The sequence below is a fragment of the Clytia hemisphaerica genome, unplaced genomic scaffold, assembly GCF_902728285.1.
Source record: "Clytia hemisphaerica strain Z4C2 unplaced genomic scaffold, Clytia hemisphaerica genome assembly, whole genome shotgun sequence".
NCBI lineage: Eukaryota > Metazoa > Cnidaria > Hydrozoa > Leptothecata > Clytiidae > Clytia > Clytia hemisphaerica.
Window position 1 is genome coordinate 1,275,116 of NW_027103394.1, and position 27,797 is coordinate 1,302,912.

Below are 27,797 nucleotides of genomic sequence, written 5' to 3' on the forward strand. Positions count from 1 at the left end.
ACCTAAGGTACACGTTTATTTTTATAAGAACATAAAAAATACTTGAAGCCTTCGAATGTTCTTAACTTTTTTAGTTTCAAACCTAAAAATGATCTTAAAATATTTTTATTTTCACCATTTTGTGAGTATATTTTTGTCCATTTTCCTAAGAAATCGAGTCCGCAAAGACTTAGAATGTTCTAAACTTGTTCTTCAAAGCCTTTTGTCCTTATGTTTTTGTCGAAAAGGAAGGAAAGATTACTGCCTCAAATTCTTTGAAATCAGCGTGAAATTCTGCATCGATTGGTTTATAGTTTAAAGACATTTAAAACAAAACTGAGGCCACAAGAGTCTCTGAAAGTCAAACATTCGATTGGATCCCACCAATATCTGAAAACGAGGACTGGTGTGCAGGCCTCTAGCTGCAACATTCTAAACGATCCAAATATTAAAAATTTTCCTGACCTTAAGAGCCCCCAAGTGTTGGACACAATTTCTGAATCGGGGGTCCAGATAAGGGAAGCAGTAAAATGATGACTTTTTTTTAGACAGAATGTACGTTAAAAGGGGAGGCTTCCAAATGCTGCATCGAATCTCAAGATATCACGTGTCAAAAACGTAAGTATCCCAGCTGACACACAACGTTGTTCCAACGTTTTTCTAACGCTCACAACGTCCATATAACGTTAAATGAATGTTGAAACAACGTTGTGTGTCAAAAACGTAAGCATAAGAGATTTTGATCGAATGTGATTAAATTTCGAACCATTACCTCCTAGATGAGTGTTTGGTTAAAAGTTTTATTTTTACATAAGTGTTCCCGTCGTTTCATATCAGACACATATTTCATATCAGAACATTGTCTGGCTATTTTTATGTTATGTTGATATAAGAAAAAAAATGTTTTTCTTTCCTCTTTCCTCTTTCTGAAATTCTTAAATTAAAATTTATGAGTAAGCAAACGATAAGTAGTCTAGTTCAAACCTAGTAACCGTTTTTTAATAATTTTTCTCATAGCAAAAACATGCTCTGTAATAAAATCGACTTGTGCTCATTGCAAATCTGGTTATTATTCAATGGCAACTGGTGAAAAAGCATTTTGTGACATGGGAAGTAAGAAACTCATCTTTCTTGATGATAAAGTTATATAAAGTAAAATGAAATTTCATTCTCAAAAACCTATTCAGTCATCTTGGGAATTAAATATGTACTCTTAGGTTCCAAATAAACGGGCCCCCCCCCCGCTTGTTAATTTTTCGAAAATTTTCCAACCCCCCCGGACCTTATTAGGACCCCCCGTTTGTTAATCTCTAAGAATATTTTCAGCTGTCAAAGAGAAGGCCCCTTATTTTGCTCTAAATAGCCTAATTTTAGCCTATTTTTACCTTATTTTTGGGTTTCATTTCCAACCCCCCCGGCAATTAGATCCCCCCCGTTTATTAAAATTTAGAAAATTTTCCAACCCCCCCGTTTATTCGAGCCCCCCCCCTGTTTATTTGGAACCTAAGAGTATTGACTCAATAGAGAATTTCAATCTTCTTCCAGTTATAACCAATGTTCTATAATGATGAGTTTTGAGGGTTTTCTTCATATAAAGATTCTACCACCTTATTTCATTCGGGAAGATTCACCGCGCCACTATTCCGCCATTATAGTATTTTTTCTTACGGGGGCGGACCTCTATTATTTGAACATTTCCGTAAATCGAACTAAAACATTATTCCCCTCAGCTGAAAATTGGTATCTATTACTCTCTGTAATTCGAATCTTTTTCTATCTATTTTTCTATAGTATTTCTGTAATTCGAACTAAAACATTTTTCCCCTCAGCTGAAAAGTGGTATCTATTACTCTCTGAAATTCGAATCTTTTTCTATCTATTTTTCTATAGTATTTCTGTAATTCGAACTTAAACATTATTCCCCTCAGCTGAAAAGTGGTATCTATTACTCTCTGTAATTCGAATCTTTTTCTATCTATTTTTCTATAGTATTTCTGTAATTCGAACTAAAACATTTCCCCCCTCAGCTGAAAAGTGGTATCTATTACTCTCTGAAATTCGAATCTTTTTCTATCTATTTTTCTATAGTATTTCTGTAATTCGAACTAAAACATTTCCCCCCTCAGCTGAAAATTGGTATCTATTACTCTCTGTAATTCGAATCTTTTTCTATCTATTTTTCTATAGTATTTCTGTAATTCGAACTAAAACATTTTTCCCTCAGCTGCTGAAAAGTGGTATCTATTACTCTCTGAAATTCGAATCTTTTTCTATCTATTTTTCTATAGTATTTCTGTAATTCGAACTAAAACATTATTCCCCTCAGCTGAAAAGTGGTATCTATTACTCTCTGTAATTCGAATCTTTTTCTATCTATTTTTCTATAGTATTTCTGTAATTCGAACTAAAACATTTTTCCCCTCAGCTGAAAAGTGGTATCTATTACTCTCTGAAATTCGAATCTTTTTCTATCTATTTTTCTATAGTATTTCTGTAAATCGAACTGAAACATTTTCCCCCTCAGCTGAAAATTGGTATCTATTACTCTCTGAAATTCGAATCTTTTTCTATCTATTTTTCTATAGTATTTCTGTAAATCGAACTGAAACATTTCCCCCCTCAGCTGAAAATTGGTATCTATTACTCTCTGAAATTCGAATCTTTTTCTATCTATTTTTCTATAGTATTTCTGTAATTCGAACTAAAACATTTTTCCCCTCAGCTATGAAAAGTGGTATGAATTACCTTCTGTAATTCGAATCTTTCTCTATCTCGAAGAAAACTTGAATCAGAAATAGTCAACTATAAAAACAAATAAAATTTTTCATTGTCAAAAAGGTGACGATCAGTTTATACCAAGTTGTAAAACAATCAAAGACGCTTACCCAGAATCCTCTTCGGGTTTTTATCACCTTGGTTACAAAGATAACATCTTGGAATTTTATTGTGATATGACTGCTGATGCAGGTGAGTTTTTTTTTTTTTGACTTTTTCAAACCAAAATTAAAATTCTATACAGGGTGTCCCTAATTAAAGTATCGAGTTTGAACATGCGATTGAGTAGAAAAGTTTGTGTGTGTTATCGCTAAAATATAAGAACGTTCTCCATCACACAGGCTTATTACAACAGGTAGTTACAACGTATAAATTAATTGTAATGACAAAGAAAAAAGAGAGAGAGCTTAAAATACAATTTTGTGAACACGCACATAAAACTTTCTACTTATAGTTGTGTTTCGACTCGATACTTTAATTAGGGACACCCTGTACAGGGTGTACCGAAAAAAAGTATCGAATTCGAACATGATTCCGAGTAGAAGGTTGTGTGAGTTGCGTATGTTTAATAAAATGTAAGAAAATGTATACCAACACAATAATATTTTTGCAACAGCCATTATAATTAAAAATAATTAACTTTCTTTACAATTTTCATGACGTTAAAGTTATTGAGAGTTGTTTTTCCGCAAAAGTTATTCATAAATAATGTCTCATGACAATAGACCTAATCGGAGTTTTTGATTTTTTTTAAAAAGTGATGCATTATGGGATTGTTTCGAGTGTATTACAATAGAATTCCCTCGAGGAATTCCTAAGAGATTTCTATTGTAATACACTCGAAACAATCCCACGATACACCGTTTTTTTAGAAAAATAAAAAACTCCGATAAGATCTAATTAATGGCAGAGAGAGAAACTTTGATAAACATTTCAAGTTTAATGGAACAGACACAAGAACTTTGTTTACTTCTATTTACCCAGAGAAAATTTGACAATTTGAGAATTTTACGTGGATTTAATTTCGTAAGTCAATGATCTAACTCAATTGTAATGGCGCAAATTTACGAAAAACGCGAATATCGACATAAAGAAGGTAAAATTGTTTTAGGCGAATGAAAGAGAATAAATACGGTCTGCATTTTTTTAAGGTGGATGGACAATGGTAGCCAACATTACAATAACATCAAACGCTGAAGCCGAAAGATATCTTCTAAGAAATATCAAGCAAAATGGTTTAGGAAGCCTGAAAAATGTGCGATCGGGAGTATACACTTTATCGCTCGGAACGCTATCTACATTTCAAGAAAGGAATGAGTTTACGGAAATCCGTATCAAATGCCAAAAGACGTATTTAGGATTTCAAGTTGACGTTGTTTTGGGTTATGGCTCCGAACTTGTCGGTGGTGTAACACCGGAACGGCATGTAAATTTATACCGATTCCTCCCGAGTGATTCCCGACACACTCAAGTATCGGGCAGTTATAAAAAAGCAGATTTTGCTAATTTATACAATCATGCTATTTTCGTTCCTGGTCAATATCATATAGTCATTAATAACGATCCAAATCGTCGCAGATGGGAGTGTGGTGATTACGACCAGATTCAACCCAACGGTAAAACCTACTCACCGATCGGATCATGGCAATTTTTTGTTCGATAAAGTGGAAACTGTTTCACATCGAATTGTGTAAATATAATCAAATTTAATCTAACGGTAAAACGTACTCCAGGATCGGATCAAGGCAATTTTTTGTTAGATCAAACATTGAAAAAGTTGCATAAACTTTTTACGATGAAATATGTAAATATAATTATTTTTTCCGCACACATTCAACGTACTCCACGTATAATCAGATTCAATCTAACAGTAAAACGTACTCCTGGATCGGATCATGGCAATTATTTGTTAGATCAAACATTAAAGAAGTTGCAGAAACCTTTTATGATGAAATATGTAAATATAATTATTTTTTCCGCACACATTCAAGGTACTCCACGTACAATCGGATTTAATCTAACGGTGAAATGTACTCTCTGGATCGGATCATGGCAATTATTTGTTAGATCAAACATTAAAGAAGTATTTTTTCCGCACACAGTTTGATGTACTCCACGTACAATCGGATTTAATCTAACGGTGAAATGTACTCTCAGGATCGGATCATGGCAATTATTTGTTAGATCAAACATTAAAGAAGTATTTTTTCCGCACACAGTATGATGTACTCCACGTACAATCGGATTTAATCTAACGGTAAAACGTACTCCAGGATCGGATCATGGCAATTATTTGTTAGATCAAACATTAAAGAAGTTGCAGAAACTTTTTACGATGAAATATGTAAATATAATTATTTTTTCCACACACAGTAAAACGTACTCTTGAATGCAATTAACGTGCAAAAGAGATTAACGCAAAGGTTGATTCGAACTCGTACAAACACATTGATGGTAATGATTGTGTGAAAAATAAAATATATTTTTAGATTCAGCATGGTTCGCTATTTCGAGCTGTGGAGTAAGGTTTTCAAGACTTGCTCCACAAAAGGAGGCATTTGAATTGTGAAGCTCGAGTTAGAGAGACGTTACACTGTCTGTAGATAAAGTCATTTTCTAAAATTTCTAGTTTGAATAATTAGGGTAGAACAGCACTTGCAATTACATACACGTTTTTCTTATAAAGGCATCCAAAATTTTTGAAGCCTTTGGATGTTCTTAACTTTTTCAGTTTTAAGCCTTAAAAAATGTTCTTAACATGTTCTTATTTTCACCATTTTGTGACCATTTTTACCCATTTTCCAAAGAAATCTGGTGTTTTCGAGTCCACAAAACCTTAAAATGTTCTTAACTTGTTCTTAACATTTTCGCCATCGAAGCCTTATGTTCTTATATAGTTTGTTCTTATAAAAATAAAACGTGTTCATAACAAATACAAATAGATGTCTTCAGATTGTATATAATATTTTTTGATTTCATAATAAATCATGAACTCACTGTCCAATACACCTTTTTTCATCTTGTCCGCTTTATTGCACAAAAACCGTCCCAGTCCTTTTTTCGCACCAATAAACAATAGAAAAATACGTCAAAAAAGGATTGAGATGGTTTTAGTGGGATAAAGCGGACAAAAAAATGTCTGCGCGACTACAGTCGAAAAAGTGAATTAGGCCCATTTCATCCAAATGTGTGTGTTCTTTGCTACCATGTGTCAATATCAACATTATTATCAGACATACACGATAGAATTCTTATTTCAGCTGGTACACAACGTTGTTTTAACCTTTATCTAACGTCCACAACATCCATTTAACGTTAAATCAATGTTGAAACAACGTTGTGTGCCAGCTGGGATAGTCCGTCTTCACAGTTCAAATCTCAGAGAAAGCTAAACTGTGACGACGGTGCGTGGTAGTGAAAAAGGTGCACACCTAAAGTAAACCAAATAAGATGGAGTTTTTATAAGATACTTTGAAAATTGCTCATTTGAAGTAATAAAAACGATAAAGTAAACCAAATAAGATGGAGTTTTTATAAGATACTTTGAAAATTGGTCATTTGAAGTAATAAAAACGATAAAGTAAACCAAATAAGATGGAGTTTTTATAAGATACTTTGATAATTGGTCATTTGAAGTAATAAAAACGACACGTTCTTTAGAAAAAGTAACAAAATTATTTTATTACTGGTTAACGACAAACCAAATCAAATAAGAGCTTATAAAAAGTCCATCTTATCCCAAGTGAGCGGACCTGTATAAATATAATAAAACTTTTTCTAAGAATCATTTAAAATAGTGTTAAGATGTAAAGGCTGAGAAAAAAGAATTTATCTACTAAGGTGGGGTGGAGGATATTTTTTTTAATTCCTAAAAAAATCACACCCACCCTTGATATCCTCAAGAAGATTTCAAGGGTAGTGTCAAATTTTTTTCCCACCCTTAGGGGCGGGGGGGGGGGGGTCTCAAAAATATTTCATGTCTTTAGGGGGGGGTCCATTTTTTTCATCAATTTAGTTTAACCCCCCCCCGTAACTAGTCAATATATTTTCAGTATCCCCTCCCCTCCTAATTTGAAATAACATTTGAAAATTTATATTCATGAAAAGAAATTAACACCCGTCCCATCCCCCCTAAGACATGAAATACTTTGGAGACACCCCACCCCTAAGAAAAAATGTTGAGACCCTCGCCCCTAGTAGATACTTTCTGGCCACTCCCTAATTTACAAATGCTACATACTGTATGAAAATAATTTGAACGAGCACTAATTGGGGATTGTCAAAGGTCTTTCAATTTTAGCATCTTTCTATCTTCTTCCCTCAGAACATTTTGTGAGCATTTTTCTTTTGTGAAGAATATATCGTCTATTGCAATGAAATCCTTCGCTTCTTCAGTGTGACCATCAATTTGAATCTAGAAGAAAAACAAAGAATCATTTTTAACTTTCGAGCAAAGATTTATTAAACACTGGATAAACGACTCATAAAATGATGGAGAGCGATCATTGTATTTTCATCGTTTCAGAAAACAATTGATGATCTAGCTTTGTCCGCAAAGGACAACTGTCATGGCGGCTCGAAGATGTCTGATTTAAAAAAAATGTTTATCAGGCTTATTCTAAAAAATTCTCTAGCTTTTTCTTTTTGTATATTTGCAGAAAATAAAGTTTGAGAGTAAGGCTAGCATACCAAGCTAGATACATTTGTGAAATCTGGTGTGAGAAAATCATCATTAGACAAGATATTCAGACAAAATTCTTATAGTGGCACGAAATTTTCAATTGGAAATATCTTTCCAAAACTGGTTTCCAGAAGAGCTGAATTTAACAAACATAAGGGTTGAATGTCTTGGCTCCACTTTGGTATGAAAATCGTTTGGAGGTACGCGGTGGTAAGGTGGTTTTTTTTAAGATTGAAGTTTGAAAATTTCTGGTGTCAACATTTAATTTCTTATACACAACACGTCCTTTGCATCTTTCTCACAGCTTGAAACGTCATAACGACTTCTAATTAGCAATTAAGTGGAAGAATCTGACTCTCACAGGAAAGTTTTAAGCTCTTTTGGGAATTGGTTGAGTGATTTTCAATAAGAAATGCAATAAAAATGCTTCGAAAAATCATTTAATCAGGAAAGGAGAGTGAACAATGATATCATTACTGCGGACATAGCTAGTACACGAGAAATCGGCAAAAATCAGGTACTTGTATCTCCAGTGTATAATAAATCCTTGTTTCGAGTAATTTATTTTAAGTTTTTAATGTAGCTATTTAAAGGATTTTTCGTTTTAAAATAAGAGTATCGACGTTTGCTTAGCCATCAACTTACTATTCACAAGCTTTTTCACATTTGATTGATATTGATGATAGATTGTGGAGCAAGATTGGTCAGAAAGAGGAAATGAAGTTTTTTTTTAAATTATATAAACATAATATAACAATAGGTAGACACTGTCCTGATATGAAATATGTGTCTGATATGAAACGGGAACTCTTATGTAAAAATAAAAACCTTTAAACGAAACCTTAAAATTGTCCGTTTTAAGGAATAATTTTTCTGAAATGTTTATGGTCTTCCAACGTTTATTGACCTGTAATGTATTATACGGAAGCACACCGTTTTTTGCCTGAAGTTGAAAGTTCTATACAATAGCATACTCCCTTCCTACGAACCCACTGGGACCCCTTCCCATTGGAAAAATTTGCCAAAATATCTTCCCCAATGGAAAATTATGCTCTAATTTTTGTCCCCTATGAAAATAATTAGATATAGACCAGCGGCCGAGGCAGTGGATTGTGTCACTTCGTAGGGCACCCCTTAGATCAGGGCAAATTTTTGATATTATGCTCCTAATAGGGTGTAGAATTGACAAAAAAGATTTGCCTTTCGAATCTCCTGCAGTTTTTGAGTGAATCGATTTTTAGTTAATCGATAGAACTTATCAAGGGTCCCTTTACTAACGGTTTTTTCGAAGTCTGAAAATCAAATATCTGAGACTACCAACGGATTCAGCGTGAAAAGTAGATAAAGAAAATGAGGTTATTTGTTAAGTTTCGACCACCTGGTGCCGAGAAATGGCATTTTTAAGGCGAAAAATCGACGTTTTTGGCGTTTTCCGATGACGTCAGCATTTTCCTATGAGCATTTTCAGAAAAAATCATTCCCGCAACTGGATAGCCCTGAATTAGTAGTATCCAAAAATGGTATGGTTTGTTAACTTTCGATGTCTAGATCTCGAGATACTTTAGTTTAAATATTGAAAATTATCGATATTTTTTGCTGAGTCAGCAGTTTTTCAGCATATTTATCCACCTTAAAAATGAATTATCTCGAGATCTATACATTGAAAGTTGACAAACCATACCATTTTTGGATACTAGTAATTCAGGGCTATCCAGCTGTGGGAATGATTTTTTTCTGAAAATGCTCATAGGAAAATGCTGACGTCATCGGAAAGCGCCAAAAACATCGATTTTTCGCCTTAAAAATGCCATTTCTCGGCAGCAGGTGGTAGAAACTTAACAAATAACCTCATTTTCTTCTATTAGGAGCATAATATTAAAAATTTGCCCTGATCTAAGGGGTGCCCTACGAAAACCATTCTAAAGGCCTTGAATCTCGGACGCTGGTCTAATAAGGAAATCCTGGCTGTAATATTACGCTATTTTTCTGGCTCAATTTTCTGGCTTGAATACAATGGAATCTTTATCCCCAATCGTAAGAAAACGTGGGAATATAAATTCCCATCGAGTTTTGGTCCACTGTTTTCTCCCCATTGGCTTAAAAAATCCCACATGGTCTGTGTGAAGGGAGTGCAATTATTCTTTAACTATAATTTTTCGAATTTACCACTACTTGCAGTTAAATAATTACCTCGATAAATCTTGCATCAATCAATGGAATTTTAACATTCGTCCATTCTGATATTGGTTTACCACCAGGATGCGATTGAAAAAGTATATGTTTGCCACTGGCATCAAGCCCCGTAACTATTAATTTTGTATTCTTCGTTTTTTGAAGGTGAAAAGAGAAGCAGATTTGATTTTTGGGTAAATCCTTCAGTATTAATGAGTCTTTTTGGTCATCTTTAAGAATCAGGTAACGTCCTAAAAGTAAAAGGTAAAAAAAAAACATGTAGATAAGATTTTTATAAGAACACCCAAATTTTTTGAAGCCTTTGGATGTTCTTAACTTTTTGGGTTTCAAGCCTAAAAATATACTTAAAATATTCTTGCTTTCACCATTTTGTGACCATTTTTTCCCGTTTTCCTAAGAAAACGGGTGCTTTTGAGTCCAGGAAAGCCTTAACTTGTTCTTAACATTTTGGATATCTAAGCCTTATGTTATTATATATAGTTTGTTCTTATAAAAAACGTTTATGGCATAATGACCTGTTTTTATTAGTTTTGTGTTCTTCGGTTATGAAGAAACTGTTTATAAACACGACTTCGTTATTTGAAGATAAAACGAAAGCAGATTTAATCTTTGGGAAAGTCTTTCAGTACACGTTTTTTATAAGAACAAACTATGTAAGAACATAAGGCTTCGACGAAATGAGTTTTACACGTTGTTTTTTATAAGAACATCCAAAATCTTTGAAGCTTTCGAAAGCTTCATGTTCTTATTTTCGCCATTTTTTGAGTATTTTTGTCCATTTTCCTGACAAATGGGGTGTTCTTGAGTCCGCAAATCCTTAAAATCTTAACTTGTTCTTAATATTTTGGTCATCGAAGCCTTATGTTCATATATACTTGTTCTTATAAAAAAAACGCGTGTTTGGAAAAAAAGGCACTCACCTATCCCAAATGAAACATCTGTTTTAGGACCAACAATTTCATCATTATAATTCGAAGAGACGATTTTCCAATGTCCGTGCTGTGATCTCCATAAACACCAACCATCATTATCAAATTCACAATCATAACGACCTTCCAGAAAGATAATGCACGTATTTTTATAAAAGCATCCAAAATTTGAAGCCTTTGGATGTTCTTAACAGTTTGAGTTTCAAGCCTAAAAATGTTCTTAACATGTTCTTATTTTCACTGTTTTGTGAGTATATTTGTCATAAGACGAAAGCAAGTCCGAAAAAAGACATCTTGGTTCCTTGCCACTCAAAGAAAGACAAAATGTTTAATTCTATTTTGTCTTTTTTTGAGTATCAAGAAACCAAAATGTCTTTTTTCGGCCTTGTTTTCGTCTTTTTTTTATCTGAAGTTATCAGCTGGTCATGGCTTCTACAAAAAGCTAACTGACTTCGAAAGAACATGCTACTGTCTTCGATATATCGGATATATTTGGAGTGAATGACTTAATAGATACTCTTGTCTCCCGAATAGACGTCCCCGCCAATTGTTAAGAAAAAAAATCCACCCCCCTGCTTTTATTAAGAGACCCCGCTAATTAACTTCAAATAATTCAATATTTTATTACAGTGTAGATAGACCTTAAACTTGGTAAAATTTTCCCTTTTGTTAGTATTGCTTCTTATTTTACGTGTTCATTTGCTTAAGTTTCTTATTTGTTGTTGAAATTGATGGCATTGATGGAAGTAATCTTCGAGTTTGACCTAAAATTGATGTCCTAAATTCAAAAAAAAGATTTGACGCCATTAATACCTAAAAGGGTACAAAAATTGATTATTTTTTCTATTTACTCTTTAATTTTTACGACTTGTCGATTGTAGTAACGTTTGAATTTTGAATTTTTTCAATTAGATCACACTTGTCACTAGCCTGGGAATCCAAGCGTTAAACCTTTTTCACAGTCTAGTTTATGATATTTTTGCTGCTTGTTTAACGCTTGGCGCAGGTAACTCGCCTGCAGGGAGATTTTTCCCTGCAATGCAGGTTCGGCTTGATTGGCCAGCTTTCGGTGTATTATCTAGCAGTATTTTCGCGCGCAGTTTGATAATTTTGATGCGCGCGCATAATTTATGGAAAAAACTGACTCTGCAGAAAAAGGAAAACAAATGAAAATGAAAACATAGAAATTTTGAAACAAAATGGCTGTTGGCTGGAAGTCTAAATACGGTGGCTGATGTTTTGATGTGGTTTTTAGTCTTTAGAGCTTGTGAAAGGGTTTTTATGGTAAGTTGATTATGTGTGTTTGCCTGGGTTTCCAAAGTTCAGAAAGTCTGTCAACGAGGGTTCACACACAGACGGTTTATAACATTCTGTGTCAGACTTAATCTACCTGCACCAAGCTCTATAATTTTAGAACTTTGTGAGGTGAGGTATTTTTTGTTTTTTTCTAAGATTATGAGCTTGGATTCCCAGGCTAACTTGTCACTTGTATCATATGTAAATTGATGATTGTAAGCATGAAACTTTGAGTTCTGCATTAAAAAAAAAGTTTTGACCTATCATTATAATGGGACAAGCTGGAGTTTTTAGAAGCTCTTATTTGATTTGGTTGGTCATTAACCTGTAATAAAACAATTTTGTTACTTTTTCTAAAGAACGCGTCATCTCTATTACTTTAAATGCCCAATTATTAAAGTATCTTGTAAAAACTCCATCCCATCTCATTATAATAAATCACTTACTCTTATAACAAGCGCCTGACCTACAAGATTTCGTTTCTCTGCTTTTACCATTGCAAGGATTTCCATTCTTCCTTGGAGCTGGCTCATTGCACAACCTTTGTCTCGATTGTCTTCCATTTCCACAATACACGTCACAGGCAGACCAACTGGACCAGCGAGACCAGCCTCCATTGACTTAAAAAGGGTAAAAGATAATTGGGACATAATTATATATATTATTATATATTATAGCTAATTCAGCTCAACTAGGTGTTTTTCGAATTTAGGTTAACTCTTTCAGTGCCGCTGTCAGCATATGCCGACAAGAGCATTTTCGAACTCGAACTCGAGCTCTCGAACTATGAGGCGTAACTACTACTGACGTAATGGTTGAAAAAAGTTGAAATGTATTTAATTTATTTTTCGAGCGCTTGCTACATTTTTATGACGTAATCCTTTGGAAGCAAAAAGGTGCGATCGCAGCTCATGCAAGTGGAGACCAGCCTTTACAGCCAATCACCTGTTGAGTCTATGGTGTGATATCGAAGAAATTGCAATGCTACATATCATGAATCGGTAGGCCATTAGAAAAGAAACTAGCCGATACTTGGTGTCGCGCGCTGGTCCAAGCCAAGGCAGAAATTAAAATTGCTGAATGTAGATGGGCCCTAAATTTTAAAACAAAGGCTAAATGAAGTCTGAACGAAGTCTGAACCAGGCTCTATCAATCATAACAAAGGATGTAAAACATTGTCGGAGCAAACCAAAACTGTTTGCCAAAACGAAAGTGACACACAGAAAATAAAATGACACACAGAGACTACCGCTATTAATATATATATAGATACCTTATCAGCAAAAACTTAGTCGGCCTTAATTTTAGTCGGCCTTAATTATTAGTCGGCCCTAATTTTAGTCACCTCGTCAAAATTTACTCACTAAGGGCCGACTAATTAATAACTAAGACCGACTAAAAGTTATATATTTGTAAATTCTTTGTTAAAGTAATACCGATATGAAAAATACTTTTAATTCGGCCCAAATTTTAGTCGGTCCAAATTTTTAGTCGGCCCTAATTTTAGTCACCACGCCAAAATCTAGTCACTTAGGGCCGACTAAGTTTTGGCCGATAAGGTACATAGATGTCTCAATCCTTACCTGAGCACTCTAAACCGTCACAAAGTTTGTCTTTATACACGACCTTCTTTTTAGGATCGGTGCCATAATTTGTACCGGTGAAAAATTTGAATCTTGTTTTGAAACAATCAGCATTGCATCTACTGTAATTTGACCAAGAACTCCAGCCCTCTTTTTGTGTATCTAAAATATTGCCACATGACGATTAAGTTATATTTGTTGTCTCTAATTCGATCTTCAAGGGACTATAACATTTCTTCAAGTTGGAGAAATATTTGAATTAAAGCGGATATTCTAATTTAATTTCCTGCTGAGGGGACTAAAGCTTCAGTTCGAATTACACAAACATTGGAATTATGGAAGTTCGAATTTGAGAGAGAATTGATTGTAGTAGCTTGTAATTTGTAGCTAAAATGTAAGTTTTGAGAGAATAAGTTAGGTTTGCTTCTACATTTGAAGGGAGACAAAAAATTCTATTTTGTAGCCTCAGCGAATCTAAAACATGGTTAAAACTCCGTTATAAGTAGCCTAAGGCTCCAAAGCTCATGTTTATCAATTTTAGAAAAATTTTTGGATTCCCCTTTCTCATTAGTACCCATTTATTTATTTCCACCGATTTCCTGCAGTCATGAGCTTAATTACTTTTAAAATAGTCTGGTTATACCTTATAATAATGCCAGTAGTGCTTTTTATCAGAATTCGTTTGGAGATAAAATTTACCTTTAAATAATTACCACTGAAAGCTTTAGCGGTTCTTATTAGTATCTTTAAAGGTTTTTTTAGGACAAAAAAACGGCGGAACAACCGTAAAAGTTGGGAATTTGAGAAAAAAATCTCATTTTCTCAAAAGTGAGGAGGCTAAAGTCTCCCCAGTCTCCCCACTTCCACCAGGCCTGGGACATGATAAACCATACCTTTACATTTGTACAAATCATTCAGTTTCTGAATATCCATTTGTGTAAGAGATCTCTCTTTGATTGGTCTAATTCTCATGCCATTTGATTGAAGGGTTGTGGGTAAAGATGAATATTTTGAGTAAGCAAAAGATCCATAATGCAATATGCTTGAAATGTCGTATGGGTAATCAGGGAATAAAGTTTTCTCTGGAAGAAGTTTCTTGAAATATCTTTCAAAGCCTGTAAAGAAGAAAAGGATATTTTTTAAATTAATAGCTTCTTTGTGACTTATATGTCGAAACTCATACGAAACTAGACCAATAAGACTCACCCTTCTCAGAGACCCGGTAGAACTTTTTAAGCCAGTGGGGGGTAAAAATAACGGAGTGAAACTCGAAGGGGACTGATATTCCCATATTTTTAGTAGCTGTGGCCTCAATTCTTTTTGTTTTTAAGTCAGAAAATCCAGTGGGGATGGGATAAATAACATAGTTTTTCGCAGTGAGGATTGTTTTGTTTGATAATTTTCCAACAGGCCAATTTCTCCAGCGTGAAGGGGTCCCAAGTGGGTCTGTGAGAAGGGGGTTTAACAAGGTATGACCGAGTCAAAAATTTCTTTTTCTTTTCTGATCAATCTTGCTCCACAATCGTGTCAAATCAATGGGGAAAAGCTTATGTATTAAAATTGATGAGTAAGCACACGATATCACTCTAATTTAAAAGCAAAACCGAAGACAGTTTTAAAACATACCTGGTAAAATATTTTCCCAAAGTACTTCAATATTATCATTTCGATCAAATCTTTTCATTTCATGTTGAAACCCCATCACGTGATACATTTCGTGCAATATTATTGGACGATATGAACATTCTTGACCAATGAAAATTGATTGATGGTTACCATTTTGATTGCGTCCAATCAGAGAACTACACCTAAAGATGATTTAAATTGAATTAAACGTCTAGAAATATAAGTGAAGGTAGAAAGTCTTGTGAACATGCTTCTGTGGGCACTCAATTTCAAAAGTACATTGCATTGCATTTTATCATGGAGGTATAAAGAAACAGGAGAAGTATGCTATTGTAACCATGCTCGCCCTACGATTAAAAAAATTACGAGGTATGCATGCTCATAATCTCATATATCGTGCATTTTTAATGAGCTCTTTTGTTGATAGGTGAAATGTTATTGGCTAACTTAAGTGTTGGAAATAAGATGAGACGAGATTCATTGTTTCTGACATTGGTGTAAGAAAATATTTGGACTAAAAAAGGGCCTGTAAACTTTGCAATCCTTCATCAAATAACAAGATTTTTCGATCAACATTTTCTTCAAGGTGAACCCTACTGCTTAATACTTTCCTCCAAAATTCTCCAGCGACTTTTTGTCTACAAATTGGGTCTGAAATTGTGTGTGCTTATAAAGAACTTTTCATTTTCTGGCTAGAGAAAATATCTTTTCAAAACAAAATTTAATGGATGCCAAAATTGAACGCAAACTTATTTCCTGGAGCTAAATTTTATTTTATTCTCGTATATTAGAAGGCTAGAAATCTTCGATGCTGATAGTAAGAATGTTCAGAACAGACTTGAGTTCTACTAAAAAGTCGTATTTCGTCGGGCGAGCCTAGAATTTCTTTTGATTTATTACATAAAAGAAATCAAAAGACTTTAACGACCAATTACCGACAAATTCATCTCCTGTCTTTATTTATACCTCTATGATTTTATCGAAAGTACCCCTACAGTGTATTTTGATCGGATATTTTACTTTGCTGAAACCACCTAAGAATGAACCTAAATACTCTGATTTTAGCCTATATTTCCAACCCCACCTCAGCAATTAGGTGTCACCAGTTTATCAAAATGTTGAAAATTTTCCAAACCCACTCCCCTATAGTTTGGAACCTAAGAGTAAGTGAAATTAGAATTGTCAAACTCACGTTGTTGAAGGTTGAAAGGTCACATATTGCTCGTGCTCAGACTTCTTTGGTATCCATTGTACACAAGAGAGATTATTGAAGTATTCGATGGTTGATTCAATCAAAGCTTTGTCTGGAACTAAAAGTTGAAAATACACATTTTCAATGAAGTTACATGGTCTGAGACTGTAAGTAAAAAATACACATTTTTAAAGTTACACGAGTATACCTTGGCGACGCTTTTAAGACAAATTTCTGTAAAGATCGAATGGCTAGATATCGTGCTTTAAGCTCTTCCAAGCAACAATAAGTGAGGATCGCAAAAAATATTGCTGCTATTATTTTCGAAAACCCGCTAAGCTTCTAATTGGTCAAGCGCTAAAATTATATTGTAATTCCACGTGACCTATAGGTAGGATTTCCTACCTAACCTCGGTTCACTTTTCAGCCAAAGCACGACCCTTTGGGCTTTATAAATCTATGTTTTAACAGTATCATAGAACCGGTTGGTCAAGATTTGCTCTCCAGTGGGAAAAGTACTATACAATTTCAGCCCAACTGGGAAATTAACTGTAATTTTATTGCCATAAGTAACTCAAACTAAAAAATTGCACTCCAAATGCATCCCTACTGGACGTTTTGAACAATATGTTTATTATCCACATTGGGATTTCGACAGAAATTTTTATCCGCGCTGTGGGACAAAATTCCACCAGGGCTGTGAGACAGGAGTGTCTTTTCGAAATAGAATCTGTAAACAATAGTATAGAAAATTAATGCTAGCGTACACGTTCTTTATAAGAGTATCCAAAATTTTTGAAGCGTTCGGATGTTTTTAGCTTTTTGAGTTTTAAGACTGAAAATGTTATTAATTTCACTAATTAGTGAGTATTTTCTGCAATTTTCTAAAGAAATTGAAAATGTTCTTAATTTGTCCTAATATTTTGGTTATCGAAAACTTATATTCGGATATAGTTTGTTTTTATAAAAAACGTGTCATTTTCTATTTTCTATCTTCCATGGCATTTGGCTCACTTATTCACTGAGACAGGGGTATCCCCTTCAAAGTTATAAGAATGGCAATTAGCTCACTTATTCACTGGGTGAGACAGGGGTATCGCCTTCAAAGATATAAGAATGGCAATTAGCTCACTCGTTCACTGGAACAGGGCTCTCTCCCTTCAGCGATATTTAGCATGCTCATTCACTGGGACAGGGGCGTCCCCTTCAGAGATAAAAGAATGGCATTTAACTTGTTTATTCCTTGGACAGTGATGTCCCTTTCAAAGATATAACACGATCAATAATCTACTCACCATTCGGATGGATAACATATGGTATGATTCTGTCCGTCCATAATCGATCACCAAACCTTGGTAGAGGAGCAAGTCTTCTTTTTCCAGCCACGTCACAACTGATTAATAATACCTTAATCAGTAATGTACAAATGAGGAACCTAAATTAAACAAAATAGTATTGTTACAGACCCGCTTAGACCCGATCGGAAAATCGGATAAAAATCGTTCCTTGAAAATCACCCCTGTCGGGGTTGGACACAGAAACCGTATGGAAACGTCTCCGTATCTTAGGATCGTGTCAAAACTAGTTTGGGAACATAGATTTATAAAGTCCAAAGGGCTAGATGTCAAACTTTTGGTGAAAGGTGTGTCGTGGTTAGGTAGGAAATCCTATCTAAGTCACGTGATATTACAATCAAATTTCAGTGCTTGACCAATCAGAAGCTTCGCGGGTTTTCGAAAACAACCGCAACAATATTTTTTCCGATATTAATTTTTTTTGCCTGCGATGGCATAAAGTACGACATCTAGCCCTTTGGGGTTTATAAATCTATGTTTGGATAAGACAACTTGGGTAAGTCCTTTCTTAATTACTTTTTACTGTTATTTTTTTGTTTAGGTTTTCAGAGGGGCTATTTCAAGTATTCTCGGGTGTTATCAGGAAAGTAAAGTAAACTTACCTCAATTTTCGAATCCAATTATCCTTCATAACCAAAACCTCAGCCACCGTCATATTCTAGCTTCCTTTTGTGTCATATCCAATACGAGCTCCATTCTAACAATCTTTTGGTCAATAATAATCCATCGATAATGAACCATTAAAGCGATGACATTGTCGAATATATAATGATCTGATTTCGTGATTTATTGAACTGGGTTTCCCACAATGTTTTATATTATGACGTCCATTAGAACCCACATGCTGCTGCAAATCTCTGCGTAGGAGCGATTTTGTCTATTGCAAGTGTTAAACGATATATATAAGATGCACTTCTCCCTAATGTCAGAATGTGCATGACTTTGATTTCAATAGCTTTGAAATCATATAGTTCAGTCGTAACAAATTCCGGAAGATTATTTCTTAAAATAATTCAATTATCAAAATGTATTTACAATAAGATATACGCTTTTTTTATAATAAGAAACTATATAAGAACATAAGGCTTCGATGGCCAAAATGTTAAGAACATGTTAAAGCTTCGCAGACTCCAAAACACCCGATTTCTTAAGAAAATGGACACACGAATACTCAAAAATGGCGAAAACAAGAACATGTTAAGAACACTTCATTAGGCTTAGAATTAAAAAAGTTAAGAACATCCGAAGGCTTAAACAATTTTGGATGTTCTTATTAAGAAAAAAACGTGTATAAAGATAAAAGAAACGGTGAATTTCTTCTCAATACTTTCAGTATTTTGCTTACGTATTCATCAGTACAAAGATCCAGATTATGATGATTGCTTTAAGGACAATAGATGTACCGCTCTGCAGTCACCTCAATAAAAACCTTTTTTTATAAAAACATCTGAAATTTTTGAAGCCTTCGAATGTTCTCAACATGCTCTTAATTTCACCATTTTGTGAGCATTTTTGTCCATTTTCCTAAGGAATCGGGTGAATTACAGTCTGCGTAGCCTTAAAATGTTCTTAACTTGTTCTCAATATTTTTGCCATCGAAACCCGTATGTTCTTATATAGTTTGTTCTTATAAAAAAATGTTCACTATAGTTTTACTTGCGGAAAATGGCTGGCTTGAGATATTTAAACGAAACGACTGCATACTGGGCCTTGTGTGGGCAACATAAATTGAATTATCGCTCATATACTCACATATATCGAAGTGATATCGGAAGTGATTAAAAATATATTCAATATACCTCTGTCTGATAGAGATAATATTTTCATTTGATGCATCAGGTTTTACAAAACCCCATGGAAGAAGAAAAATATCAAATATAAAAGGAATAAAGTTTGGTCAGCAAGTTTAGAAGCAAAGGATTCGTTTTGTTTATAAGAACAGACTATATATAAGAACATAAGGCTTCGATGACCAAAATATTACAGGCCTGGCGGAATCGGGGAGACTGGGGAGACTTCAGCCTGCCCACTTTTGAGCGAATGAGATATTTTTTTCTCAAATTGATTGTGAATTTCATCTCATTTGAGCCTTCAGCCTCCCCACTTTGACGATTGTTTGGCCGGGCCTGTATTAAGAACATTTTAAGTCAATGAAGGCTCTAAAATTATCTGGTACTCAGATGGTGAAATTTTCTTCCGATACGCTAAAGCTCTGAAGGTCGGGAAAATTTTCAACATCTGGAAGGTTTACATTACGGAATTTTGCGTGACCGCGTCAAGAATTTTGCAGCGAGAGGTCTGGTAACCCAGCCCTCGTTTTTGGGGATTGGCGGGTCCAACCGAAATATTTCTAGGTTTACGGGTAAGGGCTGTTGAACCCGATTGAGGATGTGGCACATCAAAGGCTGACTATCATTCCTCTCCGATGGGAAATTGGCCCGCTCCCTTTAGAGCTTTAGCGTGGGTGGCCGCCAATCCACCATCGGAATATCAGATAAGCTTTAAAAGAAAATAGCTTAAATTGCGCTCACAAAATCATGAAAGTGCAAATATGTTAAGAATATTTTCATGCTTAAAACTCGAAAAGTTAGGAATCTTCAGCCTTTCTCAAGCAAGAAAAGTGTAGAAGTATCAAGCAAGTAGACATTCGCTGCATTTCAGATGATGGATTGAATCTAGCACTCTGCCAGTAAATATTTCTTCCAATTCAGCATCCGTAAGAAAACCACGCATGTTGCGTAATTTATGTAGGAAAAAAGTGGCTCCGTTAAACCCTACATCAAAAATTTGACTCTAGCCTTCAGCTCTGGTAGGGAAAAGTATTTCAGATTCAACTGTGAGTACTTTTGCCATTAAATGTAATTTTTTGCATTTATTCATCAGTTAAGTGCTTAACCGGAAGTGATATAATAGTATAATAATTGGAATGAGTGAAATTACTTTACTAATACTACTAACCATTCTTACTAATTCTACTAATACTGTTAAGCATTTTCCTGTTTGTGGATTCTCCGCCTCCTTACATGCAGAATGAAACATAAAGTTCTAAGTAATACACCCCTGTGTCACAGACCCGCTGGCCTCACTAGAAAATTTGGCAAAAATTTCGTCTCCGGTGGAAACAATAATTTACTTTGATTTCATGCATCCCTATTCGAAATTGCACTCCAAAACCATCCCCACTGGATTTTTTAACCTTGGAACAATGTAATTTTTATCCCCATTGAGATTTCAATTGAAATTTTTATCGTCGCTGTAGGAAAAAGTTACATCAGGGCTATGAGACAGGGGTGTAATAATAAATCAAAGTTTATTAAATATTTCCCTACTATAGGGGAATATTTATTAAAACGGCCTTTTTCCTTTTCCATTTTCGATGTTAATGTTTTCTTTATTCGTGCTGCACATTATGACTAGGCTCTTCAGTCACGTGACTAAAAATCGTCGCGAAGATTTAGCGGGGAAAAAAATAGTATCAATCTATCAAAATATGGCAGCCAGGGGTTTGTTTTTACCAGCTTTTCATAAAACAAATGATTGTGTGTAAAGCTCAGAGGACTGCCTGAGTTTCTCTCATGTGTGCTGAATTTATTGTCTTTCCCATAAGGAGAAGAAGAAGGGTGGAGAAAGAAGCTGAAACACATGGAAATCCAAACCATTCCTATCTTGACTTGAGAAGAAGGTGAGCATAAATTTCTTTCTGATTTGCATCATGTATATATTGTCTAGATATTAATGGTCAAAACTTGGAAAAGCTTGTACTCTTCTTAGTGCCCCATTTTTAGCCTTGATGCCAGATACTAAAAAGAAAATATATCATAATAGATGCTTTTACTCCCTGTTTACCTTTTTGTATGCTCCCCTCCCTTGTATCTTTTGTGCGCTCTCTGGGATCCTTTGGTACGTTTTCCTTTTTGTACACTACCCATGGTCCTTTTTGAATGCTTTCAGGGTACCTTTGTACGCTCTCCGTTGGTCCTTTTTGTGTGTTCCTGGGTACCTTTTTGTACGCTCCCTGTGTATCTTATGGTACGTTCCAGTGTATCTTATTGTGCAGTTCCCCGTATAAATTATTGTACGTACCCCATGTACCTTATTGTACGTTCCCCAGTACCTTATTGTATGTTCCCCGTGTATATACCTTATTGTACGTTCCCTGTAGGTTCCCTGTGTACCTTTATTGTACTATTATTGAACTAACGCTGAAGTTCTTCAGCGTACAACTGAAACGTTTTTGGCGCATTGGCGTAAGGGCACTTACAAAGATTGTTTGATTTTCAGTTGGCGTAAAGTAATAATTCCAGCTTGGCGTGAATGACTCCATAACCCATCGATTTTTAGCTTCCATTTGGCTAAATTTGCTTTCGAAAATACCATACTGGCTTGTACCTTATTATACGTTCCCCGTGAACCTTATTTTATGTTCTCTTCTACCTTATTGTATGTTCCTCGTGTACCTTATTGTACGTTCCCCTTGTACCTTATAGACCTTTTTTCAAAGAGGACGTCCTGTTGAATAATTATGTACTCCAGCCATAAAAACAATGATAGAGCCATGCATAATTACTGTATCATGCATATTGTAATAATTATGCATGGTTTTATCATTGTTTTTCTGCTGGACTACATAATTATTCAACAGGGTGGGCTCTTTGAAAAAAGGTCTATTGTACGTTCCCCTTGTACCTTATTGTACGTTCCCCTTGTACCTTATTGTACGTTCCCTGTGAACCTTATTGTATGTTCCCCGTGAACCTTATGTATGTTTCCCGTCAACCTTATTGTATGTTCCCAGTGTACCTTATTGTACGTACCCTGTGGTTCTTTTTGTACGTTCTCGTAAACTTCTTTAATGGCTCAGTATATATGCATGGCAAACATAGCTCAAACCATCAAGCAGAGTCTCACTTTTTTAAAGTCTTTTTTTTTGAGAGATTTCAGCGAATGACCACACATTTGGCATTGATTACTGTAAAGAGATTATTTCCCATTATGAAATTTTGAATTTTTCTTTCTTTTCACATTCAGGTACCAGGATTACAAATTCAACAAAGTTTGACGACCTCTAAAGCTGACAATACAATGTAACTTGCTGGCAATGATGTAATGATAATGTTGCACATAATGAGAATATGAACAAAGATTAACATTCTTGCAATAATTGAACCAAGGAACTCTATTGTTCCAAGATGTGATTTAATGATCAAGAATGATCAATGATACAAATGTCATGGAGTTTAGTTTATCAAGACACAAATTTCACAAAAAAGTATGCTGGAAAGTGTTGTAAATATTTAGCAATACTGTAACTAAATGTGACAATTTCAAGGTTGACAATTTGGTATATTATCACATGAATACTAATGTAACAGATGTTGTGCACTGGAAATCTAAATCTGTAAAGAAGGAGATCCATTTTTAAGTAACTTTTTATTTGTGGATGGTATAATATGGTGCTTTAAAATATTGATGACAAGGAAGTTTTTCATATGAAACTAATGTGTACAACATATTTCGATATCTCCCAAATTCATATTGCCATATTTCTATATTAGTCCCTTAGTAGACAGTCTCAAGATATTTTGGCACTTTCTTACTCAGATGAGTCTTAGAATAATATCAACTTGTAAATCTAAGATTTTATTTCCTTAATGAAGGTAAAAACCAATATTAGTTGAATAAAATACATTTATTTTTGTGTTAAAATGGTTATCATTTGCATGCAATTTTTTAACAAGTTTTTAGACTTATATCATCTGTGAACATGTCTATGAAATAACGACAATTTTTAGCAGGAATATGGTTGTATTTTGTTTTGCATCGGATATTGCTTAATATAAAGGCTTTAATAAATTTAAGTTACTAAGTTGGGGCTTTAGGATAATCTGTGGGGTTCGACTGCGACTACAATCTATGCTCTGAGCTATTGGAGGAAATATTTAACCACATCTTTGTGGCTCTTGTTGTTTAATTTGAACAAGCTCTGATATCATCGAGCACTCTCGGCGATTAGAAGAAAACAGACTTGTAAGGACGGATCCTAAAATGATACAAGTCATCTGGATGATAGCTGGTCGTGCACATCAGGAGTTGTGATAACAGAGGTTATAAGATTGGTAGTAGAGTGTTAGTGGGCCGAAATTATGTCGAAACAAACTGAATGTGATTTGTGTAAGATCTTGGGCTTGGATGTCAAAGTTGTCGCGTTCTTATAATTTTAATCCATTTTTGCTATATGAAGGTGGAATATGAAAAATTTTGCATATGTATTTGGTTGACTAGGAAGAAAAGCCCTAAGACTGTGTAATTAAATAGTTGAATTAAAAGATGGTTATACCTTAAGGAAGCTTTTTTTGGCGAAAACTAATTTTGACGAGCGGCAAGAATCCTGAACATTTTTAATTTTGGCGAGAACTTATTTTGGTAATTGATGAATTTTTTTTTATTTTGGTGGGAACTAATTTTGGCAAATGACAGCATAAATCTGTTCTATTTTGCCTTATTTGAAGCTTTTCTTGTGAAATCAAAAAGTTATTTAGGCAAATGCTTTACGAATCAGTTCACTCAAAAGTTTTCTCGCTGCCGGAAGATTTTCATTTATATCCAGCTCACGATTATAAAGGTATGACATTCTTTTTGAAAGACAAAAGCAAAAATGTTTGAGTGTTTAAGTATTAATCATTCTGTAGTATACCAATATATAGCACTAATCATTTTTTCTTGAATTCGACACATTTTTTTGTCAGTTTGAGCGAAGCTCATTGTAGGGCTTTTACCAACTCTAAAGGAAGAATAAAAACAGTTATTATGTAATCTTTCTTTGTTGTCCAATGAGAACTTCTTATTTCCCATCAGGACATCACGTGACCACAGGTTGCCGAAGAAAAATCTTTGAATCCTCGATTAACCAAAACGAAAGAAGAATTTGTTCAACTTATGAAAAACCTTGGTCTCGCCTACCCCAAAAAGATAGGTATGAGAAAATGTTGAACTTTTCGGAATGAGGATTGTTCAAAACCAAATATTTTCTTCTGTTATGTCTAACCCATTTTTTGGATAAGACGTATAAGACGTTCACGCATGGAAGAGGCTGTCTGATTGTCTTATATTACGGGAAAGAATAAATCTTTCAAGTCAAAACTTCCCAACCAATCCTCATCACCAATCAAATCCAGACCCTAATCAAATGGGTTTTAAACTAAAAAATTGCTTTTTTACAGTGATAGTAAAGGCGGGAAAAATGGCGGTATGGTGGTATACGGAAAAAAATCGGCGGGAGAGTTTCGAAGAAACGGACGATAACTCTTTGGCATAAATTTTTTTTTGCGGTTTTGCTTGGACTAACCAGTGTAGTCGCTCCGTGGTGAAAACCGCCTAAGTTTAAAGGCCGAGCTTGGTTCAAACGATCAAAAACAAAACACGCTGGTCACTGGGAAGAGACACAAGGACAAGATGGATCTGTGGTTTTTCTATGAAAATCCAGCTCTATGGATTTTTTCTTCTTGGTTCATTTGTTTTATTGAGACTACAAGATAACTTAGTTTAAGGGAGTACTTATTCCTCAAGTATGCTTCTGTAGAAGCTGTTTTAAAATGATTTTTCAACTGAAGTCTACATACTGACATACAGCAAAAAGACACAGTACAGAGAAACTAAGTAGGTAACTCAGTTTGTATATTTCTTATGAATCCTATGAATCACAGGCAGTGTTTCATTAGATATGTGAATACCCTCATATCTCCACTCTTAAAAAGTTATTTTCATCTGGTGTTAGCAGTTCTTTGACAACTTTGAAAAATGTCAAACAAAGTACTTATTGTCAATTGACTGGACTTTAAAAGACTGCTTTTAATATACCTTAAGTGGATAAATTTTGGCGGGGATTAAATTTGGCGAATTTGGCGAATTGTGCCAAAATTCGCCAAATTAAATCTCCGCCAAATTTTACGAAATTGATCTATCGCCAAATTAAATCCCCGCCAAAAATCGTATTTTGGCGAATCGCCAAATTAAATCCACGCCAAAATTTATCCACTTAAGGTAATTCTTGTTCGAAAACTTCCACTTTCCTAGTCGTACCTGTAAAAATTATCAGATTATTATTCTAAATTTTCAGAAATTGGATGCATGGGAAAATAATGAGAATATGTGTGGCAGTAATTTGCAGAGAGCACAATACCGAAATAAAATATTTGGCACAGTATCCTGGTTTATTATTGAGATTAAGACTTGCAATCACGACATCCTATGGTATTATTTGAGAAAATACCTTGCAATATTTCACTTGACGTCCTGGGTATAATTTAAGATTATATATAACTTGGAATATTTAACTTAACGTCCTGGTATAATTTGAGATTATAACTTGGAATATTTCACTTCACGTCCTGATTTAATTTGGGATTATAACTTGGAATATTTCACTTGACGTCCTGGTACAATTTGAGATTATAACTTGGAATATTTCACTTGACGTCCTGGTACAATTTGATATTATGACTTATTTCACCAACGCCCTGGTATAAATTGAGAATGTTACTGAAATATGTTACCATGATATGCAATTTTTCACTTGACGTCCTGATATAATTTGAGATTATGACTTGGAAAAATTTACATCAGCCTTCTGGAATTAGTCGAGACTGTAATACAGTATTGTCGAAGACAGTTTAGAATCATTTGTTTATCATGATTGAATTACTGTACCTATTTATCAGTTTTTGTAAATAAGAAATTTAATGTCATTTAAATCTGCCTCAAGGTTTTTACTAATTGGTACTTTTCCATTATAAGCTAATTTCTGGGGGTTTCTTAACTTTTCATTTTTAATGTCTCTTTTTGGGTAGAAAGAAATTCCAAGCTCAAATCAAAGCAAGATCAACATACTGCAAAGCTTACAAGCTGGAACTTTTTTACTTTTTCCCTGCAAAAGTTATCATATAAGATTTTTCATCCACTACTGTAAATTTTTATTATCAAACAGGAAAGTCACAAATTCGAGATTGCAAGTATTTAAACTGTCAATGATTTGTATACATATCCTTTGTCTTTGAGCAAATGGTGGTGTTTTTAAGGAATTTATAAGGTGAAAGTTTAGATAGATATCCTTGTTGCAAAGAAATTACAAACTTATTAAAAAAATGAATGTTTATAAAAATTGTTTTCTAAGAAAAGAAAGTGTAGTTCCAAGAAAATATAAAGGGAATAAAATAAAGAGGGTCTCCAAAGAGAACTATAACATTTCTTGGAATCCCTCTTTTATCTCAGTTTCTCTCCCGCCTCTTTTTTTTTGTTTTGATTTTTTCGAATACTGAACACAGTTGGCCTCGCATACGGAAACTCGAATTCGTACGATTTGGGCTGTTTTTGTATTTTGTACCAAAATCGTATAGTCTAAGACTGGCAACTCTACCGACTGTAAACTCTTTTCGGCAAAAAAACCGTTTGCGAATTTTTTTATTCGGCTTTGGGCTTTTTTCTTAGATAGTGATTCGTCTTAGACTATAGCATAGTCTACCCTGGTGAAGGTCCTTCCCGGGGGGGGGGGTACTAGGTTTGCGAGGTGACGGGTATGTCCGAGCCGAAAATTGAAAATCGACCCTTTGAGAGACAAAATTTTGGTGATTTTGGGACCCTTTGAGAGACTTTTTCCTAAATTTTGGTCCATTTTTTCCAAATTTTGGTTTGATTTTCACCAAATTTTGGTCAAAATTTTTAGAAATCGTGACCCTTTGAGAGAGAAATCTTTGATTTTCGTGATTTTGGGACCCTTTCAGAGACTAACTTTTGAATGTGTACCCCTTTGAGAGACTTTTGAGGAATGAGAAAAGGTACCCTTATGGCTCGCACATACCCGGCACCCATTTTGCCTAAGTAACCCCCCCGGGAGGTCCTTTAAATTGTCTGTTCGTTCGTTATGAGGTTTTCTCGAGATTCACTCATTAGTTTTTTCTGATTTTTTGCTAAAAGATGCAAAATGGTAATGCCTAAAATGTGACGGAGGCGAAAACATTTTCTCGTCTAAATAATTGAATATTTATTAATAAAAATAGATTCGAGAAGTCAGTAGCGTTTCTCAGGGGTGTAGGAAAATTGTGTAGGAGAGTAGATTTTTATGACAAAGTAATTATATATTCATAAGGTTAATAAATAATTACTTCGTAACAAAATTTTTCCCTCCTACAGTGC

General features: G+C 34.6%; 1 protein-coding gene across 1 annotated transcript; it reads left to right on the forward strand.

Annotated features, from left to right (window-relative positions):
- Window positions 1-531: 531 nt before the first annotated feature.
- LOC136824917 (uncharacterized) lies at window positions 532-5,283 on the forward strand. Its single transcript, XM_067080905.1, has 4 exons — window positions 532-597; window positions 997-1,092; window positions 2,818-2,946; window positions 3,906-5,283. Exons 2-4 carry the CDS (start codon window positions 1,056-1,058, stop codon window positions 4,415-4,417), a joined length of 678 nt encoding a protein of 225 aa, XP_066937006.1. The 5' UTR covers window positions 532-597; window positions 997-1,055; the 3' UTR covers window positions 4,418-5,283.
- The last annotated feature ends 22,514 nt before the right edge of the window (window positions 5,284-27,797 follow it).

What these genes read in the sequence shown, in the direction of transcription:
- LOC136824917 (XM_067080905.1), top strand. Translation starts at nt 1,056, where the DNA reads ATGGCAACTGGTGAAAAAGCATTTTGTGACATGGGAA. An exon ending in AGCATTTTGTGACATGGGAA is followed by an intron (nt 1,093 to 2,817) that starts GTAAGAAACTCA and finishes ATTGTCAAAAAG; the next exon opens with GTGACGATCAGTTTATACCA. An exon ending in TGATATGACTGCTGATGCAG is followed by an intron (nt 2,947 to 3,905) that starts GTGAGTTTTTTT and finishes CATTTTTTTAAG; the next exon opens with GTGGATGGACAATGGTAGCC.